The sequence below is a fragment of the Argiope bruennichi genome, chromosome 2 (assembly GCF_947563725.1).
Source record: "Argiope bruennichi chromosome 2, qqArgBrue1.1, whole genome shotgun sequence".
Lineage (NCBI taxonomy): Eukaryota > Metazoa > Arthropoda > Arachnida > Araneae > Araneidae > Argiope > Argiope bruennichi.
This window is the reverse complement of record NC_079152.1, coordinates 119,534,115-119,552,257: the sequence shown is the minus strand read 5'-3', so window position 1 is coordinate 119,552,257 and position 18,143 is coordinate 119,534,115. Positions and strand designations below refer to the sequence as shown.

At 30.7% G+C, this 18,143-nt stretch overlaps 1 protein-coding gene across 1 annotated transcript in view; it reads right to left on the bottom strand.

The window, feature by feature from the left end:
• Positions 1–1,114: 1,114 nt before the first annotated feature.
• LOC129960738 (homeobox protein Nkx-2.2a-like) overlaps positions 1,115–18,143 on the bottom strand; it is a 38,341-nt gene continuing 21,312 nt past the window's right edge. Inside the window, exons 2-4 of the mRNA XM_056074353.1 lie at positions 10,503–10,938; positions 9,204–9,305; positions 1,115–2,514 (exon numbers count right to left, since the gene is read on the bottom strand). Of these exons, the coding sequence (XP_055930328.1) occupies positions 2,223–2,514; positions 9,204–9,305; positions 10,503–10,938 (830 nt within the window). The 3' untranslated portion in view covers positions 1,115–2,222. The remainder of the gene's footprint in view (positions 2,515–9,203; positions 9,306–10,502; positions 10,939–18,143) is intronic.

The following is an 18,143-nucleotide window of genomic DNA, read 5'->3' as shown; positions in this document are numbered from 1 at the left end:
AATACCCTCTTAAATAATGAAAATATATGCTCTTACAGTTTTAACATAATAACAATCTCCCAACTAACAACATCTATCGCTTATCAATTCTTAAAACTTTTAAAAAACATGAATATGTTTCTTCTGTGATTATTAATTGGCTTTGAAATATTCGTTACAAACCCAGATCTAAAAAGTTAGTATATTTACATTTGTCCTCATATTTTAAATAAGTGGTTATTTCTTAATATTTTGCGAAATAATTAATTAATGAAAAAGAAATGAAAAACACACACATAAAACAGAAACACATCTTTTAATGATAATTTACATGTTATCTACAAAACAATTACTTACACAAATGATATGTCATAAAATAATTTCGTCCTTGATTCTAGATTTTATCGAATTGGGGAACATATTAACGATTTATTCCTTTTGGAGGATTTTTAATTTGATGAGCCACAATTTTGTTACTACTTCGTATTGTTACGGTCAAAATAATCGAACAGTACTGTGTATTGTTTTTCATAGCAAAGACAACTAGATAAATTTTTTCCATAACCACAAAATCTTTGAAGATGTAAAAAAAAAAAATTGTGAGTACTGTCTTCTGTTTGTTTCTTAATACTACAAACTTTTGATAAAGACCGGTTTTTAGAAATCAATGGAAATATTTTGCAATTTTAACACAATTTTTTAACAGTTCAATAAAACTGCTGTATTTATAAGACACAATATTGATTACTATTGACTAAGTAATATTTAGACTTTCTGTCAGTTTTTTAAGTGATGAAAATATCATAGGCACCTTAATGTTGTCTCACTATTTATTAAAAAAATCATAAATGAGAATTATTTTGAAACTGAATGTTTTCATGTTCTATATATTGATATTTTTCATGATATTTCTTTGTTATATATATGTTGCAGTGTGTTGAAATACTAAAACGAACAATACATAACAATAAATTACTTAAGAGATTAATTTTCAAAAATAAGAATAAGTTTTTTTAAAACTATTTTTCAGTGATAAAAATTATGTAAAATTAGTTTTCTAATTTAATTAAATCTGTTAGTTTTCAGAAATTATTCTAAAATTTAGAGGAAGATCTGAAAGAATTCTGAAGAGCCAAAAAATAATAATTTAATTAAATAAAAGATCTGGAAGTAATGTTTAACTTTTTGTCATAATTTTTGTAAGATTTTTGGGAGATATTTATGCTCAACAACATTAAAAAAATGCCTGAAAGTTTAGACAAGTCTGGAGCATTCCTCTTGAAAAAAAAAAAAGAATTTATTTTATAAATAATCTGTCATATGATGAGTTTTGAGTTTTATCGCAATCCAATAGCAGTTTGTTACTGCACTGCATATCATATTTCCATACTTCTATGAAATATCATTTAATATTCGTTGGAAATATCGCTTACAAATCATACCATTATCTAAAATTTAAAGTAAATTAAATAAATCTATAAAAATGTGTAATTAACTAGCAATGGATTTCTTAAAATAATACGATGAAATACAATTTTCAGCTTTAAGAGGAACTGACCTAAATTTAAAAAAAAATCCATCTAGAGAACAATCAGTTTCAGTCGTATTCAATTTCATCAATAAATAGGGCTTTTTTTAATAGCTTAATAAATAGTAAAATTATAAGGAAATTTATTCTATATAGTCCATTAGAACCAGAATGTGCCATCTGTATTAATCTCGTAGAGAAATATTTGAAGTTCCATATATCTCTCGCCAGGATTTATGGTTGCTCAAATCGTCAATAAAGTGAATCTTCCCGGTAAAGATGGAGAATTTTACAGCTTAGGAATAGCAAGTCTGGTACTTTAACGTTGCCGAAGAATCTTAGGAATACTGAGTAGTCAACTGAAAACCTCCGAGATCATAGACAATCTTCAATCAAAATTTTCAGGCTGAAGAAAAGACGAATGTCCATCTTCTCAAATGAAAGATGCCACAGAATATATGTCATTTTCATGTGGTTACCCGCTCTTACCATACAAAGCAGTTTCTTATGTCTATGCAAATGAAACTTCTGTTGATTGAAACCAATGAAAATGTATATAGTTTTATTCAAACGTCAATGGAATAAGTAGGATCGCCATTGCACAGATTGTTGCATTAAGACACTAAAGTTTTGACATTCTCCAAACAAATCGGATAGTTTATTTTATTAGTGAAACAATAACTTCTGATATTTAGGGATAGATGTCTTATCTGTGTCACCACCACCTGTGTTGGTGCACTAGAGGATGCGTGTATGTCGGCATCATGCTGAATGTGCCGATGCAAGAATTGCTGATGGCAGCCATGTTTGTCATGGATGTGATGGAGGATAGATCTGCAGTTAAGTTGGTGCTTCGAGGTGTGCTGTTGTCTTGCTGCTGCTGCTTCAAGGAAGCTGGCTGACAGGGTTTGCCATCCCTGACCAGCACGGGTACAGCTACTCTTCTAGGCGATGGTAGAGGATTTACATCCAAACCTTTTTCTTGGCGAGCCCTCTTCGTCTTATACCTGGGATATGATAACAACACATTTCTTGTTAATGGAAGGCTTAAAATGCATTATCCAATTACTGAAATTCAAATTGGAAAAATGCTATAAATATTTTATGAGAATTTGATGAAGGAATTCCAAATTTACGGCAACCAAATTTTCAGTTCACCTATCTATTAGAATTTCCTTATTTGTTAGATACAGTTATTCACTGAGGCTCAAAGTATAATTATAAAAGATATATTAAAGAAAAGGACACACATACACACACACACACACATATATATATATATAAGACATGTAATATAAAATATTAAAATAATAAATATAACTCTTAGATCAAAAGACGAATTCTAAAACTTTTAAAGAAATTTACACTGTTACTATACAGGTTATTACTGATTATCTTATATATTATTATGCGAATTTGTGTAACTGAAGCCGATAAAAATATTTCGATATAAGTTATTAAGTAGATATTATTTTAGTTCGTCTTCTTATCTATACAGCAGTAGTTAAAAAATCAAATTGAACTGTTGAAGCTGAATTCTTTTGTGTTCTTAAATAATGCACTATTATTTTTTCTTAAAATATACCGTATATTCATTTGATGTGATACCAATTTGAATTGCTCTTACATACTTGTCGAAATGAAGAAATCTTACACATTGTTTTAGTTATAGTCGTAATTTCAGCACAAGAATTTGAGATAAGAGCTGAAACATTTCCAATCCGAAGATACATATTTAAAAAAATACTTGCCAATATTTTTACGAAAATCTACATTTGTCATCTAATGAAACAAAAAAAGTTGCATTTCAAAATCAAAGGCTGTCTACATCAAAAACTCTCCATTCCATACATAAGTGATTCAAATTCAAATGCAGACTGATTCACAGGCAAATTAGATTGAATTTCGTTTTAAGTCACACCTGTTTGTCTCTCGTCACAATGTGGAATAATGAAAAAAAAATTAACAGAAAAAAAAAATCTTAAAATTTTGTACAATAGGATGACATTCTGTACAATATGATAACTGGAAAAAAATTATCATTTTTATTTATTTCTCACCCTTTGTTTTGTTAAGTTGTTAAAATATAAATTACTTTTTGATTTTCATCAATAATAATCAAATTTAAAAAAAATGTCTGAACACCAGAAATCTTGTATATTTTTAATCATTAAAATTTTTTGTTTGCACTGATAATAACTTTCAATTTTTAAAAATCTAGAATTTTTTTAGTGAAAACTGGAATGCCTTTGACGCATTTTTATTTCCAATATGTAAGAAAATATACAATCAAAGAAATATATTCTTGATCTATTTTTTGAAAGAGTGCTCCCTCCCCTCCTTTGAAACATACCTCATGTAATATGTTCCATTCAGAGAAGTTTAAAATGAGCTTTGAACCTAATTTTAAGGCTACTCAGTTTTTAACTGGGCTTGGAAACTTTAAAACCTTTTTAAAACGCTTCAATGTGTCGCCTATTGACATGGGTTTTTGCTACAATGGTAAAGATGTCCAAGATGCCAACATATTTGAATGTACCAAGCACTTGATACTTGAATGTACCAAATTCATTGTCAAAAGACGTACACTTATGAACTGTTTATTGAATGAACTGTTACTTGAATGTACCCAGCACTTGATACTTGAATGTTTACTGAATGTGAACTGTTGACTGACCAACTGTTTACTGAATGCGAACTGTTTACTGAATTAACTGTTACTTGAATGTACTAAGCACTTGATACTTGAATGTACCAAATTCATTGTCAAAAGACGTACACTTATGAACTGTTTACTGAATGAACTGTTACTTGAATGTACCCAGCACTTGATACTTGAATGTTTACTGAATGTGAACTGTTGACTGACCAACTTTTTACTGAATGCGAACTGTTTACTGAATTAACTGTTACTTGAATGTACCAAGCACTTGATACTTGAATGTACCAAATTCATTGTCAAAAGACGTACACTTATGAACTGTTTACTGAATGAACTGTTACTTGAATGTACCCAGCACTTGATACTTGAATGTTTACTGAATGTGAACTGTTGACTGACCAACTGTTTACTGAATGCGAACTGTTTACTGAATTAACTGTTACTTGAATGTACCAAGCACTTGATACTTGAATGTACCAAATTCATTGTCAAAAGACGTACACTTATGAACTGTTTACTAAAGAACAATATAGCACCGCCTCCACTTTCTCAATCTTTTTTTTTTCAAAGCAACTCATCCTTTACATCATTTTATATATATGTAAATGCCGGCGTCCTGGCATAGGGGTAGCGCTTCTTCCCCGTGTTCTGGGCGTCCTGGGTTCGAGTCCCGGTACGGGCATGGTTGTTCTTCCTCCGTTCTATCTGTGAGATGTGTGAATCTGCTCCCATGTAAAAAGGGGTTGTGCAAGCGAATGAGATGTATGAGTAGCTAAGACGTACTCTTGGCCCTAGTTGGCGCTACTAAAAACAAGAGACGCTCCCTTGGCTTAAAATCGCTGACTTCGTCAGCGAGCTTGTGCATGGCAAGTGCCATTATAAACAACAACAATATATATGTAAATAGTATTTCTTAAAACATTATTTAGACTGCATTTCTGTGTGCTCGCTTACATATATTTTACATATGCAAGTTTATTCTTTATCCATTTGTATTTTGAATATCTTATTTCGATCACAGATTAATATTAAGAAGCTGTTGTTGTTGATGGCTTTTAATAAAAGGCAGTTGATCTGAAAGGAATTGTTTAAATAAGCGATATGGAAAAATATCAATAAAAAAGCCATCGAAGTAGCTGACGCCAGAAATAAACTTAAGAAAAGCAAATTTTGATAAATATTTTTAATTTTCTTTTTATTTTGAAAGAGGCCCAACTACATAATTATGCATTTATATACATTTTACAGAAGAATCTATTTAAAAAAGTTTAGATCGTCATATTCATTATTTAAAGAAAATTAATTTTGTTCAAGATATAGAGAATAGCCAAAAATACTCCACGCACTTCTCTGCCAGCTATCTGTTTTTATTCGCTCAGTTAATTCAATAAATAGAAAAATATTTATAGTCATTTTATAACGATTTTTATTTATTTTTTCACGTCAATGAGGAATTTTGCGAAAAATACAGATATCCATCTGAAATTGTTATTGGATTTTCTTTCTGCTTAACATGTACTTTAATGACATTTTTAAAAATAATTCAAACAGATTAAAAAAATTTCAAAAATATTTTCACATTTTTTTTTCTTTATTTATTTCTGACCTAATTCAAGAATCAATGTTCAAGTCTTATTTGATATTTCTCTTCAAGTCTATAGCTTTTCTATTTAAAAATTCTTTTTAAATGCTAGAAAAGAATGTTTTAACTTTTCTTCCTTTTCATCCGGTCAGATATATTTGGGTACAAATATAACAGAATCGGCAGCACAGTAACTTACCAAATTATTGTACCCCACATATACTGAACATTTTATTTCTTTAAAAAATTCTGTAAGCTCCTTTAAGAGATTTCCGTTTCCAATAGGATAAACACTTCAGAACTAAATAACGGATGCGTCCACATATCTCTTTCTAGAAGTAAAAATGTGAAATGCCTACATTTTGATCGAAATTCAAGTTGCCCTTCTGTGATTTTAGCTTATTAATACAGCAAAATAATTCTCTGAACTTTCCAAGTTTCGATTTTTTTAAATCTCAGTATTGAATGCCTTCAGTGGAATTTCATTATCTTAATGTCCCGTTTTGAAGCTACCGCAAGCTATTTCAGGAGCATCTACTGAAATGGCTTGCGCGCTTAGTCCTGATTTCTGAGTAATGATCAAATGATGACTACGATACCTGAATGGATTACTCTAATATAAAAAGCATTTTTTTAAACTGCAACCAAATATTTTTTAAATATAAGTACTGAAAACAAGCATTCAGCATTTAAGTCGTATCTGTACTACAGAATAGTTTTCATAATGTATGTAAAATCTCAAGATTTCCTCAGATTCATCAGAGAATTCAGTTTTTTGTTTTATTTTCAAAAGGATTGTATTATACGAATAACAATATTTTATTTTGTTTCGGTCTATAAATATGCTTAAAAAAGTTATGAGATCTAAGTTTTATACAGTCTTTTGGCCCTAAGGAATCTTATTCAGCAAAATATTCTTGATACTTCAACTTTTAAATAAATTAATTAACCTTTTATATCCTTTGCTATCAAATCTAATCGATTTATGAAGTTTTGAAAAGAATAGTTTAAAAGAATCACCATTTTCATAATCTTAGGCCAATCAGTCTAGAGAAATCCTGGGCACTGATTGGGGTATCATCTTTTAGACGGTCGATGAAGTGGTCTAAAATCGCTCACTTTTATTGAATAGTGATATTCAAATGTTCATAAATCAGTCAGTTTTAGTGATTGATTTAGTTTATTTGGAGTGAAAAATTTTTTATTAAAATTATTAGTGTCTCAAGAATATTTTTTAAATATGATTCAAAGAGCAGTGGATCTAGATAAAATCTAAACATTCATAATCTATTAGAGCATTTATCGCCAGAAATTACAGAAAATATAATTATTTACTTCATTTAAACCATTTTAACACTTGTATTTCTATAATTAATGTTAAATATAATTAATCAAACCATGTTTGCCTTAAATACAGCTTAAATAAGACAAATATTGTAAAAGATCATAGATTTTTTTTTGCATTTATTTTTTATAAAATCTCACATTTTATATTTATTTCATTTCATACAGATACGTGCTGCATATTACATTTTTCTTGATTAATTTCCAGTAACAATTAACTTATTTTTTTTATTTGAGCTTTTATCACTGTGATGGCAACACGTTGATAAAAGCTAATTTTTTTCCTATGCGCGCACGTAATGTGCTCATGCAGCTTAAATTTTATTTGTATTTTGTGCGAAATAAATTGTTGAAAAATATGATTAAATTATTATTTTAAAAATAGACATTTAATTTATAGATCAAAATATTAGTATGATTGAAAAAATAATTTTTTAAACTTTAACTTGATGTAAAAATCCTTTTTGTGCGATAATATTTTCGGAAATTATAGCGAAACAACGCCGAAATTTCGCCTAATTTTGAATTAACTAAAATTCTAATTAAAAATATAAAAAATCGCTCCGAGATGCACACTTCCCAAACTTTCCAAATGTGGTACGTATCAAATTTGGTAGAATTAGGTGGAACAGTTTGGCCTGTAGAGTGCCAACACACACACACACACACACACACACACACACACACACACACACACACACACACACACACACACACACACACACACACACACACACATTGAGCTTTATTATAAGTATAAATAGATTATTCTTTTTAGCTCTTATTTAGAAGTTCTGAATTAAATAAGATTAAATGAAAATTAAAATAATTAACATAATGAGTTATTGGTATTTTTCATTATAAATTAATACAAAATTATTTTTATTTGTTTGATGAATTAGTATTGTTAGTAAAAAAAGAGGTGGGGAGGGGATAAAATTAGAATAAATTCTTGCAAACTTTTCAACATTGATTCGAGTTGTTTGACTTTTAAGCTAACCTTAATTTTTAACGTTATTAATAAAACATTTTTAAATGGAGAGTTGGTTTAGCATCAGAGATGGGATATAATAATAAAGACATTCATAAAAAATAATAATCTTGGAAAACATATCGGGATTCTAAAAAATTGGAAATCGCTGCTCATTTTCTGCTCATTATCGAAATTTTAAAGAGGAAAAGTGTGGTTTTATTTATATTGTGAATTGTATATAAACTGTTTTGCATGTAATGGTGATCAAAAGCATTTAGCCTGCCCCTCCCGAAGGCACACGGAAAAATTTAAATGACTCCGCGACAGCATTGCAACTTTAGGTCTAAGGTTAAGTCCTAAGGGCCAACCGGATAAGGTCACGTCTCTTCATCGGTAAGGGGTAGCTGTCCACACACCATTTTTGTACCCACTAAGCCGGCAAGAACCAACCACTATTCCGGAAGATCCTTCTCCCCATGTTTGAGTGCACCCCGGGGGGACGCATCGAATTGCAGAATTGTTGTTATTTCTATAATTAAGTCGCAACTGATTTTAAAAAGTTGCAAAGGCAAAATATTTTGTATACCTTGATGTAGGTATAAAGAACTATAAATACCCCAAATATATAACCTAATTAGGAGATCAGATTCGCAGAAGAAATAATTAAGTGCAGATTCCCGCATTTTCACGTCTAACGGTAGAATTGCGTCGTTTCAGATACATCTTTCAATGCTTATCCTAATTTAAGATATCTAATAATTTCTTAAAATCATATAACAAAGAAAGAAAGGAAACCCTAATTATAGTCACTAAAATGACTATGAAATTCAGAAAATCGTCAGAAATTCTTACTATTTTAAAAAGTAAATAATTTATAAATTATCAGTTTAATTTTAGGAATTAAATGTAAAAATGATGAGTAAATTTTTATAAAATATTTAATTACAATCTGGAAATATGCGGAATTTTTCGATCTCAAGATATATATAAACTGCAAATAGATAAATCTACCAAGTGGTTTACACATCCATTTCAAAACAAAAGAAGGATTCTAAAAGCAAACTATGTGATTCGACATCTGAAAACACGTTCTTTTGAATTTTATTAGTTTTTCGGAGCTTATCGAAATAGATACCTGTGATTTTGGAACCATATTTTGACTTGCGTGGGGGTGAGGCGGATTATGCTGGCCAGATGCTCACGTTCCGGTGCTGAGAGGTATCTCTGTTGACGGAATCTGGAAATATAATTCTTATGTTAAATTCTTGAAGATACGCATCAAGCAATGAAAGATTTCGTCTATGACTACTAATCCGGGAGATACATTAGTCCATTTTGAGAAATATCACAAAAGTTAAAAGAAAAAATTGTTTAGCAATTTTTTTCTAGATCCAGTCATTTGGTTTAGCGATGAAATGATTATATATAATATAATATAATATAATATAATATAATATAATATAATATAATATAATATAATATAATGATATAACTAGGACATTGAAAGTATAAGCAAGAAAGCTAATATGTGAAATATAAATTTTGAAATTTCATTAAAAGTCGAATTATAAAAAATTCCAACAGCATACTTTTCAAGAAAAGAACACTGTTTTCCTATCCAAATTTTTTTTAAATACAAAAGAATTAATCAGTGTTTGATTAAAATTAACAAATTCAGTTATATGAAAAAAAAACCGTAAGCTGGGATTAGTATTATCAACATCAAAATTTAAGCGCAAAATCAACCAGTTATTAGGGAAGGAATAAACATGGTAAAAAGTAAAAAAGAAGAACCTAATATAACGAAAACGAATGAAGAATTTATAAATCGATTAAACAAAGATTAAAAGATTAAATAATCGATTAAACAAACCTAGACAAAGCTTTCAGAAAATATTCATAGAGAAGTTTTAGGAATCATGCCTTTGTCTTTTGCGCGAAGCAGAAGAGAGAAAACTTTCAAGTACTATTATGGTAAAATATGTAATTAAAAATTTCAGAGTCGATCTACATGGGTTACTACATTGATGTTGATAATAAAAAAAAAATATGAAAAGAAAAAAAAACCTATGAAGAAACAAGGTAACAAGCCTAAAATACTAAAATTGAATTTTTAACGAATTAATGGATTTGGTTTCGAATTTGAATACAACAAAATCCTTTTAAATCGATCAACCGTTGAATTTTTCTTGTTTTAAAATAGTTTGAGGAATGGTACTAGATATGGCCTTTCTGAAATATATGCCTTAAGAAAGTTGTTCAATTTTGCCATGTTCAATTTAGCAATGAAGTCCTTATGACAGTGACTTTGCCATTTTTTTTCCGAAATTTAAATCCATAAGCAATGTTTATATATACTCAAGATGAGCTCTAAGTATTCGCATTTCTCCTGGTAAGAAAACTAGCGCACCAGAGTTCATTGATAAAAACTTACCTCCTCTCTAGTTCGTAAGTCTGTGCTTTCGAAAAGAGCACTCTTCGCTTTCTTTTCTTGAGGGGTGGGTTTGCATTGTCTCCCGACGTTGAACTCGTCGGAGTATTATTGTTACAGCCTCCCCCGCTTCCAATGTTGCTGTTACTGCTGTTGACCGCGCTGCCGCACATGGGTTGCTGGGAAGAAGTCACCTCGTCCGAATCGGACGAATCGTCCGCTCTCCGGCCGCTCAACGTCTGTCCAGTCGCCGGGCTGGATGTGGGGGCCTCCAGGGCACTATCTTCTTCGTCCACAAGCTCGTCTTCCTCATCCTCCAAGTCTTCATCTTCCAGTTCGAGGTCATCCCGCTCGTCTGTGCTCCTGGTCAGTTCTTGGTGGTTAAGGAAATTGGTTTCGGAGTTGGTCAGGCATGGGTCCAGACCCATGTGGGCGAAAGCTACAAATGAAAAAGAATTTAAATTCCTTTCGTACATCTTATGATGTAGTTTTGCGAAGCGAAATGAAATCCCTGCGCTAGTGTCTATTGATGCAAAATTTTACTATCCTAAGAGAAGAGGAGCAGTTTCAGAACGAATTAAGCACTGAAAACTAGATTTTAAAAATTACAAGCCGCACAGACTTCATAAATTTATCAATATAAATTTTTTGTTAGATAAAACAATAATAAACGTGTATTTTTTTAGTTTCAATATAAAATGTCCAATAAATGCCAAGTACTACTTAAATACTCCTTAAACTTCTAAAAAAGTATATAGTAATCAATTTTCCTTTGTTCTAGCCCAAATAACTTCTGAAAGAAAGATTTTGTTTAAAAGAGAGTAATTTTGAAGGACATTTTTATTGAAGCTTTTAAATATAAAATTAATATTTTTTAATGTATTGCTTCATTGTATTCTGTAATAGAATTAATTTTTTATTAACTTTTAAAAGATTATTGCAAAAACAATACAGCTTTAGGTTCTTACTTATATGATCAATCTTTTCTTTCTTTTTCATTTTGTACTTTAGACGCATACCAAGACTTTTCGATATAGTAAATTTTGATTAGACCAGCGATTCTCAACCTGTGAAGCGTGCCCCCCTAGGGGGGCGCGCTTCACTAGAGGGGGGGAGCGAGAATATCCAAGAGAAAATACTATTTAAAAAATTGGTTAACTGACTGAAAGGAAAGCACACATACATATAGAAAACAAAGTACAATTCGACATATTTAATAACTTATTAAAGTAAAACAACTTACTAAATAAAAACTTACTTAATCAAAACATACTAAATTAAAACAAATTGAATAATTATTAGTGACTTCCTGGGGCCTGTCTTGCAGAGCAAGGTCTTTCGAAGGAAGGCTTAATATTAGAAATAGCCACTCTCAATTCTGATGAGATCTATATTTTGTCTTCAAAGTAGTCACAGCAGAAAATCCAGTTTCACAAAGGTAGGATGTTGAGAATGGTAATAGAATGCAAAATGCCCTTGTTTTTAGTGCAATTAAAATCATCCTCTACTCCTGCCCAAAATTCAAATAGTGATTTTTTACTACATTGTCTTCTAGTTTCGCCACTTGTCGTGAAGTCTATGAATTTTTCTTCTTCATCAATTGAGAATCCTTCAGGAGTCTTATGAAATGGATCCCTAACTCACTCGTAACTTGCTATCAGTTTGTCGTCAGCAAGAAAATACTTTTAAAAATTCTTTGCCAGCATGGCTAAATGATTTTCAGTGGTTACAAAAACAAGTTTTACATGTTCTTCTCCAACCTTGTAAGTTTTAGTACAATCATCCACATTTGCAAACATTGTTAGATTTCTTTGTTTTAAATTTCTGCTTCAGAATTTCAATTTTCCTCAAAAAGCATTAACTTTATCACTCGTGTCCAACATATGTGTATTTGCTCCTTGAAGATGAAGATCCAAGTTATTTAATTTCTCGAATATGTCAACCAAATAGCTCAATTTCATCACAAATGAACCATCGCGAAAATTCTCGGCATCCGGTCTGTTTTCTTCTTCTAGGAAAATGGTGATTTCTTCCCTTAATTCATAAACACGTTGCAAAAATTTTCCAATTGATAACCATCTTTCCTCGCAATAAAATAGTAAAGCTGAATGTACTGAACCCATGTCTTTATAAAATGCGGAAAAGATTCTCGATTTTAGGAGGTCTCATTTTTATATAATTTACAACGGTAACAACCGTAGTTAACACAATATTCAGACCAGAACTCATTTCTTTCGCAGTCAAAGCTTCTTTGTGTATCATGCAAGATGTCCAGACGCACTGAGGCGATTTTTGTTTTACAAGTTCTTGTATACCATGGGATCTTCAGTATATTGAACGAGCACCATCGGTGCATATTCCGACGCAATATTTCCATTCCATGTTTGCCTAATTCATAAAATCATTTAAAATAGCAAACAATGCGAGGGCCGTTGTTTTGAAACTACTGACATATTATCACTACTACTGACATATTATCACAAATTCGAACATAGGCAATTAAATGAGCATCTTTATTAGTATCTGTTGCTTCATCAAGCTGTACTGAAAACAATTTGTCACGCAACTTCGAGAAAAGCTGACACTGTACATCTTCAGCTATATTACTATATCACCAATTCGACGAGCAACAGTATCATTTGAAACAGATATGGACTGCAATTGTTTTGAAAAATTATCTCCAAATATAGTTTCTACTACAATCTCTAATGCTGCTGGCAAAATAAGCTCTTCACCAATGGTGTGAGGTTTTTTACATCTGGCTATTTTATATGAAACTTTTTAAGATTGCAATTAAAGTTATTTTTATTCACAGACAAAATTTCTTTAAAAAATGGTTTTTGCTTTTTATATGATTTTAACTTTAATTCGAAGAATTCTCTGGGTTTGTTGACGTACTTACTATAAAGCGTTTCCAAATATCTTTTAAGTTTATTAGGTTTCTTGCTGCCTGCCACCAACACTTTTGAGCAAATGATACACAGGGGCCTTTCTCCTTCATTTATTTCAGTATTGGTAAACATAAAATTTAAGCATTCTTGAGAATATTTTCTTGATTTTATTTTCGGAACCACGCTCGTCTTTGTACTTGTTGATACTTGACTATCGTCTAATACTCGCTTACTTCCGCTTAAAAATTTATCCATGAGTCTGCATAAATCTGCTGCCGTAAATATTTAATATGGTGAATTGCAATTAACACGAAATCATATATAACATACACATTCACGATATATTCGATAGCGATGGAAGTGCCCGCTTTGCAAAATGCCAGATGTGATTTCTCGGCAATGTTGGCTCGGTTTCACTCTTTTTTTGGCAGTTAGTTAAAAATAATTAAAAAACAGAATACAAAATACTCAATATACATTATTGTTGTATACTTTTTATTGCAAGCGGTGGGGGGGGGGGAGAGATGAAAATTATAATTGAAAACTGGGCCACGAATACTGAAAGGTTGGGAAACGCTGGATTAGACAAAAATCAAAATTATTGAGAGTATGTATGCAGTTTTTCTTTTGTATCGAAATTCAAAGATTTTCGAAACAATTAAGTCAGAGTTTTCAAGCATTTCTATATATCAGCAATAGAATTTTAGGGGGAAAAGTTTAAATAAGACTCTCAAAAATGCACTTTTAGTTACAGGAGTTTAACAGTGAATCTGATGGTTAACAATGAATTCTGAAAGGTTAACCAAATTTTTCAGACTAATTTTCACAAAATGAGTAATTTTATATAGTTAAGAGCTCTGCTATAAATTCTTTAAAAGAATGAACAGAAATTTTTGGATCTAGTCTCCCTTTCAAATAAATTGTATAATTATGAATCTTTTAAAATAATTGTTCTCTGCTGGCATTTAAAACTTCCTTTTTCGTATTAAGCTGTCAAAAAATACGTTTCTTTTTATCTTATTAAGTATAATTTTTCATAAAGATTAAAAAAATTCTTTATTCAATAGTATATTGCATTTTGAATTTGATTGTTTGACACTAAATTTCAGGATCTTTCATGCATCGATGGTCACAAGAATTTTTTATCGTAGTGGTAAAAAAATGGGGAGGAGAGAGCAATTAGAATGATTTTATGTTCTCACGGGCATTGACGGTCTTATCATCAATAAAACTTCGTAAAATGTAAGATGGTGAAATGGGATTGATGCTATAAATACTGTGCCTAAGTGGATGGTGTCTGTTGTAAGACATAGAAAAATCACTTCGATTTAGCGTTGAGTCGTTTAACGCATCTGAATGCCCTTCTGTCAATTACAGTTACATAGTAATTAAGATAAGTTACAAAATAACCATCAGTTTATACATCAGCCTTCATATTAGGAGGTATGACCGAGATGTGATCAACATAACCACATCATACAGTTATAATTTATGGGGAAACAAGAAACTGCTAATCATTTTCTTAGATACGTAGTTGTGACGTCCTTGCAGAAGATCTTGTATCTGAGGCCTCAAATAATCTTCCCATTTCAACAATTTTTAGTCACAATTCCTCGATTATTTGTCCAGTTTCCGGTTAAAAACGCATACACAATTACTTCTGAATTAAGTCAGCATTTTTGCCATTCTTCACCAAGACACCAAAGCGTTATCAGTTGCATTCTTTCAAGAGAATAATTTAAATCTATCATTTTATTGCTATGATTTTAAAACACTGAGTCATCGGAAAATGAAACGTCTGATTAAAGTTGTGGATTTGTGCAGAAAAGTGTGTGTGAGCTAATGCAATATGTGTGTCGTTCGAATCGATAGGCCTCCCCTGATTGATTACGGCCTTTATGGCAGAACACTCACTGATTATCACCTCATAACCCAGTGACTTTTGCGTGAATTCCTAAAAGCTCTGAGTGGAAACATTCACTTAGCCGGTGATCGGGTCCCAATTGATTCGGCCTATGAAAAGGGCAGACAGCTACTACGAATTGTTCTTTCGCGTGCCGCTATTCTATTTGGAGCGGGTTGCTCGCGTGATGCGGGAGAAAGGTGAAAGGCTGAAACCGAAAGCTCAATGACATTACAGATACACTTTGGAGAGGGTTCAGGTGTAAAACGCCACCGATTAATATCGAAGGCCGCACACTCCTACCAAACGACTTTGAGTGCCTCGCTCTTAACAGCAGACTTCAGTTAAACACGGAAAACGAAATGATTTTTTTTAATTGCTTCTCGTATTTTATAACGGATTACTGCAGATGGTTTTAGTTCTCTGTCGGTCGTCTGCAGAGAGTGTAGAAAGGCCTCATGAATTTAATATGTATACATTTGTTACCTAAATTGAATATAAGATGTTCAATAGAGTGTTTAAAGTCTTTATATTGGGCAAAGTCTTTAATTTCCGACTTTTTTTTCCTGCTTTCAATCTGAAATTTATGAATTTATAAAAGGGAAATATAAAACTGAACTTCAATAAAAATGGTGTGCAATTGAAACATAGATCTATAATTTGAACTAAAGATTAGTTTTTTATGACAAAAATTTTAATATACCTTTCTATTATAACCACAGTACGTGTTATCGACATTAAATTAACGTATTTCGACTCTATTCTCTTTACATACGTTTGGGAAATTAATGGACTTGTGTGTGTATATATATATATATAGAGAGAGAGAGAAACTAACTTCAATGTACCAGCAAAGCCCTTACATTCCCTCACCCGTAATTAAAAAGGATATTTTAAGTTTAAAAAAATTGTCCAATGTTTATTGGACATATCGAAGGTAATGTGTGCACAGTGTAAATAGTAGGAACTGATACTCTTTATTTTGCAAGTTTTGAACTACACAATGAACTAACCTTTCATAAGTTTCTATTCTAATGCTAAACTCTGTTCTGCATTGTCAAGGTAAAAGTTAACTAGTGTATAGTCGTAAGTAAATTATGTAGGATAACAACACAGTGATATTTATGACATAGAATTCATGCAAGTTATATTTTTATATATCTTATGTCCTTAGAGAAGAAATATTTTTCAGGTTGAATGGATTTAATTATGGTGAAATAATTTCGAATTTACGCAAAATATGTTTTATGAATGCATTTTTCTTTTATTAAAAGGGAATTTATCTAAAATAAAATAAAAATAATTACCATCTTTTATGGAATATAGACTCATTTCAAATATTAAAACCTATAAGGGTAAGACATCTAGATTTTTTGTTAGAATAAGACAAGGATTTGAATTAAAATCTCGGAATCATTATCTAAATCGTGATTTTTGTGATTTTATAACATGCTCTTTAATGTAACATACGATCCCGTAATCAATAGAAAGTCTATATGAAAAGGCTTTATGAAAGTAATCATAAAGCCGTTTCCTAATTACAAAAATAAAAATTCAAAAGAACTATCAAATAATATATTACATATAATGGTTGTTTAAATATATTACAAGTTTTATATTAAAACAACCAGTTATTATCGTTTATAATTTTTTTGATAAATCCACTTACGCTAATAAATTTCAGCGTGAGTACCCATAGTAGTTCGAAGAAAGGCAAAGCTCTTCTGCAATTCTCGATATTTATTGTTCAACATTTGGCTATCGCATTAGATATAACAGCATTTATGATCCTAACTTTGAATTGTATCAGTATCATTAACTAGCGTTGCAAATATTTTGTCCTCTGTGCAACTCTAAACTTGACATTGAATAATAATGGCAGGTTTGAATTCATGAACCAAAGAATTCATTGAACATTTTCTTTTTGATAAAATCGGATGCAAAATTTCTATTTATGCGTTTGCACTGTTCGTGCGACTAAAAAAAAATTAAGAATACATCTATACTATAGAAAAAATTTTACAATATTCTATTTAATTGTTCTTTTGCAATAATTTTTGGCAATGAGGAAAATGTGACCACCCTGTATTGTAGTATTACCAGAATGCGAATTGTTTACACTGTCATTAAAGTGAAGGTATTTATTTTGTTATCCAAATATTATTCTATGGTACTATTGCTTTTCAATCATAGGAATCAATCTTCTCGCTAAGTAAATTTTTTAAACCTTATGAAAACTACAGTTGGAGAATAAAGTCTTTGGTTACTAAATATCTTAAAAGTAGAAAAATATTTGTAAATTATTATGACTACTCATATAAGAGAATGGAGAAATCTCTTCATTTCTTTTTCGATGTTTCTATATTAAAAGCTCTTATTATATATGAGAAATGCAGATTATCGAAGATCGAATATTCTGCAGATGGAACAAAATTTTTTTTGGAAATTCTGGAACAAAACCCTCTATAGAAATTCTTAATTTTTGAAAAGAAAGAGATATATGAAGATATTAAATTACTTTATCCGATAGAGAGAAAAAAGAACCACTTGGATGTGAGAAAGTTAAAATATCCGAGGGTTAAACTTGAAACAAACTTTAAAATTTAGAAGTTCGATGCTAAGTTTAAATTAGAAAGACAAATACAGAATTAAATATTCTTAATACTTTTAAGATGAGATTTAACAAATCTGAAGCTAAATGTTTTGCCATAAAAAACCCGGATATGGATTTTTTTTTTTTATAATATAAACTCTTTAATTTTATAATACAAGTTTAAGCTGTTTCGAGCAATCAAATGATTATGATTAACAGAGAAAGAAACGATCTCGATTTTGAAATATCCATGAGCT